Raw genomic sequence first — 9,818 nt, 5'->3', positions numbered from 1 at the left:
TAACTTACAAGACATGAGTTTGATAAAGGTAAATGCCACGGTAGTTTTGTATTGCTCTGAGAATCAAAAACAAACATGGTTCGACATTGGACAGTTTATTTCTAATATAAAAAAAAATTACGTTACATGACACAAAAGTTAATAGGTTCAAATTATGTCTTTTTTTATCATGCTTTGCTACATATGTTATATTATCGTTAAAATAAAACATTACGTTACATGACACAAAAGTTAAATGCATGACATAAAAGTGACTTAAACATGACATAAAAGTTCAAATTATGTCTTTGTTTATCATGTTTTGTTACATATTATGGATGATCAGAAGCTGATTTCTTCAACAGACCTGGTCTTCCTTCTGGTTGGGACTGTCTATCTTAGAAAGCAATGGCAGCTGGAGAGCAGCCATCTTTTGAATTTCTTTTTGAATTGATGCAGTACCAAAAAGTAATTGTGGCAACAGTAATTAAAAGAAGGAATGTTCTAACAATGGAAAGAATTACAAAAGTCATCATCTGTTCTGCTAAATCAGCACCTGAAATAGACAAAATTATGGATATAATGTAAACACACCATAAAAGTGATACATTTTTAAACAATTCTTTCTTGAAGAACATACCTATAATGTCCAGTTTGGTGTCATTCCAAAACAGCATCTCCCCACATGCAGCAACAGTGCAGTTGTAAGTCCCAGAATCAAAAAGTTTGAGGTCTTTCCTAGAGAAGCTGTAAATGCATCTATAGGCTCTAAAATCAGCTTTGGAGCTCAACTCACAATGACCCATACTCGTTCCATGTGCAGCAACGAATGTTTGGTGAGATTCTTCTGATTCCTTTATGATCCAGTACACACTGTTGTTCCCCACACATTTCTTATTTAGGACCGTGCAGTTAAGACTCACTGAATCTCCATGATGTGATGGAATTAAAGCAGGTTGTTTTATATCAGTCTGGCTTTTCAACCCTGCATGAAAAATTCCATTATTGAGTGAGTTTTATGTAAGATATATAATACTCATGTATATTTCATTCCAATATTGCACTTAAAATTAATAGCATAGCTTTACCACCACTATACACTCTTAAACATATGGTTCTTTTCCCTTCCACAAAAGGCTATTTAAAATTGAAAAGAGTTCTTTAGATTTACACCAAGAGAAAAAGGCTTCTTTTTTTTAAGTATTGTTCACTGAAAGGTTCTGTTGTGAACCCAAATATATATATATCTTTATTGCATTGCTGCCAAAACACCCTTTTGAAACCTAAAATAACTACATTTTATACTTCAAATGTTAAAAAGAACTCAATTACTCAAAATTATAATTACCTTCAACTATCAATTCTGTTCCTCCGACAAATTCCATTACATTGGAATAAGCACTTCCACAGTAGTATGTAGCAGAGTCTGAGAGCTGTATGTTTCTTATCACCAAATGATGCAAACCCTTGTCATTCAGCAAAGAGAAGCGTGAACTATTCTGGAAATCATGGTAAAACCGGGCTTTGTTTTCATACTTGTAAATGGTGGAGATGAGCCTGGGATTCTCTCCAAGTTTATGCTTGTACCATGAGAAGTGCATGGCCATTTGGCTTTGGTAAAAGCAAGACATATTAACGATTTCCCCCAGTTTGGCAAACACGGGTGGTTTATTCAGGTGTGATGCAGTAAGGCCTAAACAAAAATATTAAAAGTAATAAACAAAAATAGTTTAGCATAAATTAATGTAAATACAGTTTAGTTATGACATAAAAAAAACTCACTCACCGATTAGAAAGAGAAGCAAAGATCCAAAGTATATCATATCTGGATGGATTTATCCTAAAATAGAAAGAAACAGGTGAGCATTGACAAAATGAACATCACCAGAGATGCAATGACCGATGTGAGGAACCAGTAGGGTGTGTTTGTCAAAAAGTGCTGTATCATATATTTTTTCCCCCCACTGATCTTTTCTTTCAGAGATAATTTCACAATCTACTTTTAATTTTTCAGACAAATAATTGCACGTAAGTACAGCACCTACCATCAGTAAATACTAATATGCATGCAGTTTTTAAAATAAGTATTTTAGGGAAAAATATTTCTTAAAACATAGACATAAAGGCAATGTGCTAGTTGTGGTTTCTGCTGGTCATGTGGTAACTTGACCTTCTTAAGTTCTTAGTAAGTGTTTCTTGACTGCATACATAGCAGATAAAGGGAAATCAACATGTGATCATTAAACTGTGCAGTCATCAAAATTGCAGTCTTTTTGTGAAGAAAGCTGACAATAAATGTGTCGGAAATCTCTCTCGACAGGTGGGAGACTGGTATTGAAGGATGGACTGAACTCAATTCTGTGATGACCACAATAAAATCACAACAACATGTTCTAGACCATTAGCCTTGTGGCTTCACAGATACACATCACGTATTACTGTGTAGTATAATTTCTTTGGGTGAACTGACTTTAAATAACACAAAAAGACACTTGACAAAATTCCTTCTATCTTTTGAAATACCCGAAACATCATCACTTGAGTAATGCAAATTTCTGCATTGTACCTGCAATATATGACAGCTTCATAGGCTGTCACTGTTACTGTGAGGGGCTATATAATATGATAAAATTGAAGGTTTTAATATGCTAAATAACTCTGCTAAATAATATACAATTCAATTCTTTATTTACTGTGCAGAGAGGAGTGTTACACCACTTAAAAAATGAAACAGAAAAAAAAAAATATAATAATAATAAAAAGAAATTCTCATAACATTCATTTGTAATAATGCCTTTATCTAATCTGTGGTTTATTAGAGTACAATTTTATTTCATTTGAATACTGTAGATCTGAAGAAGAGTTCGATTTCTGCAAGAGACTGTTCTGAAAACATCTTTTATAACCTGAACTTTATTTTTGGTGGTATTATTGTTATACTCATCATCATTCCATTCATAATGCTCATTTTTAGATACAGGACAGAAACACACAGGTTACAGTACATCTTGTCACGATCATCAGCTTGAGTGCCCATGAACTCCAGTAGAGGGCAATCCACTCAGGACTCTGGCATCTTGTATTTCCATTCCCAGCTCCGTTTCCTATAATCCTGTGCCCAGGGCTAATCACCACTAGTTGTTCCCCATTACCACTCCCATATATATATATATATTGTGTTTGGACTCTCAATCATTGTGAAGTCTTGTTTAGTTCTCTTACGAGAGTTCTCTCGTACTGCGTCTTAGCTAAGACGCTACGGGAAAAGTCTCTTTTCACGAAATACTGAAGCAAAAAATTATCCTTAATTTTGAATTTTTGTAAAGCGCATTTGCAGCAGTACACAGCCATAGGCGAGACGGCTCGCTCGCTCATTGGCTGCTTCTGCAGCAAGTGCACAGCCTATCGAGCACAGGCTGATACAATATCAGACCAATTAGGACGCTTCGCGCCCATCACGCCACTTCCCGCCGAAACGGGTGTGGCCCAACCCTATAAAAGGAGCTCGAAAAGGCTGACTCACCTGATTTTTCATCTCTTCAGCGAAGCTCACGCATTGCTGGATCACGGAGGAAGCAAGCGCCGTCTGAGAGGCATATCAGCGGGACGAGCCATTCGGAAGCTGCTGGCCTCGCCGCCTTCTACTGCCGTTCCTGCTGCGCTGTCCGGCGCCCATATCCTTTAAATATCCTTATATCCTTGTGTGAGTTCGCTCTGCGACATACACTCTAAAAGAGCCCCGCTCAGCGAAGGAGATCGTCACGTCATCTGCGTCTCCTGCCTGGGTGAGGACCATGCAGCGCTCGCGCTCGCTGACGGCGGATGCCCTCATTTCGAGTTAATGCCTATGGTGACTCTGGGGACTCGCCGGGCGTTCTTCTCGAAGCCTGCATCATCCGCTGCGCCGCAGCGCCTTCCGGAACCGCCTCCAGCCCTGCCGAGCTCGCCAGTTCCCTCCGCTTCACCGGCCTCCCCTGCATCGCTTCCCGATGGTCAGCGTCCGCTGTCTGCCGCCGCGTCATCGGAGGAAGTGGATCTCAGGGCCGCGTCGGAGGAAGAGGACACATGCTCTCTGCTTGCTTCGGGCAGTGAGGGTTGGGCAAGCTCTGTGGATCTCGCGCCCTCTGCTCAGAGGCCCAGCAGACTGGCGGATATCGATAAGGAGCTGATGCGAGTGCTCTCGTTGGCCGCGGCGAGCCTCGGCCTCAAGTGGTCTGCTCCAGCGCCTCCTTCTCGTTCCCGGCTGGATGGTAGCTTTCTCCCGGATGAGCGTTTTTCTCCCAGCTCAAAGCACGCCCCCTTTCTTCCTGAGCTCCACGAAGAAATGGCGAAAGCTTGGAACGCTCCTTTCTCGGCGAGAGTTCGGTCATCTGTTTCGCCAGCATTCTCCACACTGGACGATGCTAAGAGCAGAGGCTACCTGTCACTTCCGCCGGTGGAACAGGCTATTGCAGCGCACCTTTGCCCGCCCTCTGCTGGATGGCGGACTAAGGCGGCGTTGCCATCCAAAGCCTGCCGCATGACGTCATCGCTGCTCGCACGGATCTTCTCTGCTGCTGGGCAGGCTGCGTCTGCGCTGCACACCATGGCCACTCTGCAGATCTTCCAGGGCGATCTCCTCCGCAAGCTGGATGAGATGGGGCCTGAAGCGATCTGTCTCGCGGATCTGAGGAGCGCTTCGGATCTCTCCCTCCGCGCTACTAAGTCCGCTGCACAGGCCATGGGACGGGTTATGGCTTCCGCTACGGTGGCTGAGAGGCATTTGTGGCTGACGCTCTCTGACATCAAGGAGTCTGAGCGCGCTGCATTCCTCGACGCGCCACTGACTCCTGCTGGCCTCTTCGGATCATCTGTCAGCGAGTTTGTGGAGAGATTCGCCGAGGACCAGAAAGCGTCGCAGGCGTTCAAGCACTTCTTGCCGAAGCGCTCCGGTCCTGCAGCTGGCCGCGATAGACCGGCCCCACAGAGCCCTCAGTCACGCCCACCGCCAACTGCATCATCGCGACAGCGTCAGCACCGCAGCTAGGGACCCCGTTTTCGCTCTTCCAGCCGTCGCCCCACACCGCGGGAGCCGCGGCAGAGGATTGCGGTGAAGCCAGAAGCCCCGAAAGCATCCTAGCACCGCTAGGAAAGCGCCGGTGTATGAGTTCCACTGCGGCCGAACTCTCGTCCAAGCGCACCGCTGTTACAGTTCCAAGAATTGTGACTGTCTCAGCGTCTTCTGCAATGCGCAAGCCTGCACGAGTGCCCGCTTGCCTGCAAACAAAAGCCGTTAGCACGGCTACCCAGATATTTCCCGAAAAGAGTGTTATTTCTGGTGTTCCGGCCACGGCCGATGGTGCTATAAAGGTTGTGACGATGCCCACTCCTCAGTGCCCATCTCCGCATATAAGCACAACCCTGCACACATGGCTCGCGCCTATAAGATCGACTCAGATCAGTCACGTGCACCACATAGTAAACGTGCCCACTCCTCAGTGCCCACAAACACTATGTCACACATGGCACGTGGTTTCTGTAAAAACGAAGCCCGTGCTCGTACGATCTGCCCAGGCAGACAGCGAGTCAAAAGCAGTAAATGTGCACATTTGCAACCCACAGCTACTCGCAGACATCATGAGTCCCATGGGACCCGCTCAGCCCTCCCTCGATCGGTTAAGCGCCGAGACGGGGTCGAGGAGGATCGATCTGCCGGCTGTGATCAGCGCGCTCCCCGCCTCAAATGCCACAGACGCTACGCCCATGTTGCAGCACACCGAAGCGCCGCCGTTGCCCAGGCAACAAAGCGCGCTTCGCTTCCAGCCCTTAGCCATTCATGCGGATGCATGGTCAGCGCTTACAGGGGTTTCGGATTGGGTGCTAGGCATTATAAAGAGAGGCTACTCGCTACAGTTTTCTCGACGCCCTCCGCGCTTTTTAGCGCGCTTCGAAACCACGGTAAAAACAGAAGTAGCACACCTACTTCGGGCCGAAATATCAAAACTGTTGAGCAAAGGGGCTATAGAGCCTGTGTCTCAAGCTCAAAGCGAGGGGGGGCTGTACAGCAGATATTTTCTGGTGCCCAAGAGAGACGGGGGTCTCAGGCCCATACTGGATCTAAGACAGCTGAACAGGGCATTGATGAAACGCAGTTTCAGAATGCTTACGACCAGGAAGCTCCTCGCGCATTTTCGCAGAGGAGACTGGTTCATGTCAATAGATCTGAAGGACGCGTATTTTCAAATAAAGATAGCGTCAAATCACAGGCGATATTTGAGATTCGCCTTCGAGGGCCAGGCATACCAGTTTACAGTCCTGCCGTTCGGCTTGTGAGGTGACGGAGGTTCTCTCCTTCCTGCAGGAGCTGTTGGATAAGGGCAGAGCCCCATCCACGCTCAAAGTCTATGTGGCGGCCATCGCAGCGTTTTCTGAAACGGCGCTGGGTCAGTCAATAGGAAGGAACGATTTGGTCATCCGCTTCCTTAGAGGAGCTAGGAGGCTGAATCCTCCCAGACCTCCGTCAGTCCCTGTATGGGACCTCGCAACGGTTTTGGAGGCCATGAAGGGTTCCCCCTTTGAGGCTATCCAATCAATTAGCCTCCAGCATCTGTCGTTCAAGACGGTATTCTTGTTGGCTCTCGCTTCAGTGAAGCATGTGGGTGACCTGCACACGCTCTCGGTGAGCCAGTCGTGCTTGGAGTTTGGGCCTAATGACTCTAAGGTCATACTCAAACCTAGGCACGGTTATGTGCCAAAGTCCCTCAACACGCCGTTTCGGACCCAGGTTATTGCCCTGTCTGCCCTGTCGGTGTCAGGAGAGGATGGAGACTCGAGTCTTCTTTGCCCTGTTAGGGTTTTAAGAGCTTATGTGTCTCGCTCTGCTGTTTTTCGACAGACTGAGCAGCTGTTTGTCTCGTTCAGTGGACGTTCCAAGGGAATGGCTGTTTCGAAACAGACTCTATCCAGATGGATAGTCGACGCCATAGCGTTAGCTTACGCTTCCAAGGGCCTTCAGTGCCCGCTGGGCATCAGAGCACACTCCACAAGAGGCGTCGCTTCGTCGTGGGCGTGGTCTACTGGGGTCTCCTTGCAGGATATTTGTATGGCGGCAGGTTGGGCCTCGCCGTCTACATTTATCAGGTTTTATAACCTGGAGGTTCCCGCCTTGCAAGCAAGGCTGCTGTCGGTGTAGCCGAATCAGGGCTCTGATGGGAATTCTGAGTTCGTGAGCGTTATGCGCTACCGACTGTTATATGGGCAGTATTGTGTAAGACCCGTATTGCCACATTGGTCAGGCCTTGCCTCGACTGTGTGATGGTTGTATTGCCGCATCTACGGGTGCCGCTAGATATGGGACGGAAGGCTTTCCCCCCCTCTCCTGTCCTGGGCTCTCTGTGAGTCCCTCTGGTGACTGTGCACTGTAAATCCTGGGCGTTGCTTCAGGTTTATTGGTGTGTGATCCCTGCGCGCACGGCGTTTTACATGGGGTTCCCGTAGCGTCTTAGCTAAGACGCAGTACGAGAGAACTCTCGTAAGAGAACGTACTCGGTTACTTACGAAACCTCGGTTCTCTCTAGAAGAGGGAACGAGTACTGCGTTCTCTGCCGTGCGTACGATTCACTCTGGTTCGCTTCGGCAATGAAATAAATCAGGTGAGTCAGCCTTTTCGAGCTCCTTTTATAGGGTTGGGCCACACCCGTTTCGGCGGGAAGTGGCGTGATGGGCGCGAAGCGTCCTAATTGGTCTGATATTGCATCAGCCTGTGCTCGATAGGCTGTGCACTTGCTGCAGAAGCAGCCAATGAGCGAGCGAGCCGTCTCGCCTATGGCTGTGTACTGCTGCAAATTAAGGATAATTTGTTGCTTCAGTATTTCGTGAAAAGAGACTTTTCCCGTAGCGTCTTAGCTATGACGCAGTACTCGTTCCCTCTTCTAGAGAGAACCGAGGTTACGTAAGTAACCGAGTACGTTCTGTCTGGCATTTCCGAGCATTTTCTCTGTGTTTGTTCCTTCCGTGTTTGATCTTGGATTGTGTATACCGACTGTGATTCTCTGCTGCCTGCCCCGACCTCTGCTTGTTTCTGTTGCTGATTTTGGACATCTCCTGACATACCTGATGCTGTTCTCTCATCTCTGCCTGTTTGACCATTCTTGAAAATAAAATACATACTGCATATGGATCCGAACGTCTCTGACTCATCGTTACACATCTATTAAATGCAAAATATTTTCTTTGGCAAATAACTGTGAAATAATTGTTAAAAAGTTAAACCTCCTTTCCCATTTCCTGTTTTTTTTTTTTTTTTTTTTTTTTTTTTTTTTTTTTTTTTACTTTCTTTTGCAGCAGATGCTGATAGCCTTGTAACACAACATGAGGTAAACTTATCATTCAAATAAAAATGAACATTCCCTAAACATGGGAAACAATTGCAAATCCAAAAAGCTTTTTTTTGTTGTTCTTTTCTTACAACACCTCTAAGGTCTGCAACATGTATATGAAGAATTTGTATTAGCAATACAATACCAGGCTTACTTTTTTACAAAAAAAAATATTTAAATACACAATCCTTTGCTGTTAAAGGAGTTATAATGAGAACATTCCTAAGCTATAAAAATAAATATCAGTGTTTTCAACTTTTATGTCTAACATTATTTAGGTGAAATAGAGTGGGTTTCTTGAGATTGTTATGCATATGGTCTGTGGGCCTGCTTCTCTTTTCTGTTTAGCTCATGTTGGTAAAAAGGACAGCAGGGTTGAAATCATTTTGTGAGAATCCAACTCTTGAGCAGAATATCGCTCTGTGTTGGGGAAATTTAATATGGTTCATTAAAAGTAAAATAAGGCAAAAAAATAAAATAAAATACAAACCAGAAACAATGTCAGCTAAAAATCTTTCATGACTACTGGACTCAGCTTCGCCCACGGTGAAAGCCGATCCGGCGATCAACAGCGTGAAGTTGATGTATTTCCTCAGCGACCAGCACGGATCAGCTCTAGGCAAGACAAAGCAGATATCGTCCTCTTTAGGAAGGCCAAAAAAACTATGGTCACAACAGACTGATGTTGTGTACAATGTTTTGAAAATGTGACTACAGATTGGACAAAAGGATGTTAGCAATTGAAAAAAACTGTAATTAGTGTTAGAACCAAAAAAAAAAAAAAAGAACCTGTATTTTCTGTAGCCTATTTCTTATCTAGGTTAACAAATGAAAAATAAATGGATGCAAAAGTTCATGGACGGAACAGAATGCTACTTTCTCAAAAAATATTTTTATCTCATTGTGTGGTACAAGCAACTATTAGGAAGGAAGCTGCATCCCATAGCAATGTCCTGTTATAGGATCAATGTCCATTTTCTAAAAGGCTTTGATGATGCACACCTCAGACAATTGAGAATGGAACTTATCATCGAAACATTTTCCGAATGATATATAGCAACTTATTATTGTGAATGATTACATTCACTGCATTGTATTTCAGTCCTGGAACATTTCTGATGATAACAAGTATTTAGCTGTATTACTGCAAAGCACTGAATTAATTTAGTCTGTGGTCTAAAACAATTCAATTTAAGGAAGGCGTTCAAATAAGCGGAGAATTCTACAGAAACCTGATTTAAAGGTGCTCTAAGTGATGCTGCGAGTCGTAACTTCTTGTTGACGTTCAAATTGTTGTCAAACAAAACGGAGGCTAGCTAGACCCTCCCTCCTCCTCATCCGTGCACTAACCCCCCAAACCCCACCCCCAAATCTTTCTTGTCGGTTATTGGCTGGAACAGTTTGTTATGTTTTGTGGTGCGGGTGAGACCAGGGGGGTATTCCAGAAAGCAGGTTATGTGACATACCTGGGTATGTTTAAGG

General features: G+C 45.0%; 1 protein-coding gene across 1 annotated transcript; it reads right to left on the bottom strand.

The window, feature by feature from the left end:
* Window positions 1–278: 278 nt before the first annotated feature.
* On the bottom strand, window positions 279–2,352 carry LOC132096620 (uncharacterized). Its single transcript, XM_059502086.1, has 4 exons — window positions 1,766–2,352; window positions 1,328–1,672; window positions 620–964; window positions 279–535 (listed from the first exon to the last, which is right to left on the bottom strand). Exons 1-4 carry the CDS (start codon window positions 1,800–1,802, stop codon window positions 378–380), a joined length of 885 nt encoding a protein of 294 aa, XP_059358069.1. The 5' UTR covers window positions 1,803–2,352; the 3' UTR covers window positions 279–377.
* Between the last annotated feature and the right edge of the window lie 7,466 nt (window positions 2,353–9,818).

Source organism: Carassius carassius, chromosome 2 (assembly GCF_963082965.1).
Source record: "Carassius carassius chromosome 2, fCarCar2.1, whole genome shotgun sequence".
Classification (NCBI taxonomy): Eukaryota; Metazoa; Chordata; class Actinopteri; order Cypriniformes; family Cyprinidae; genus Carassius; species Carassius carassius.
This window is presented reverse-complemented; position numbering and strand designations above follow the sequence as displayed.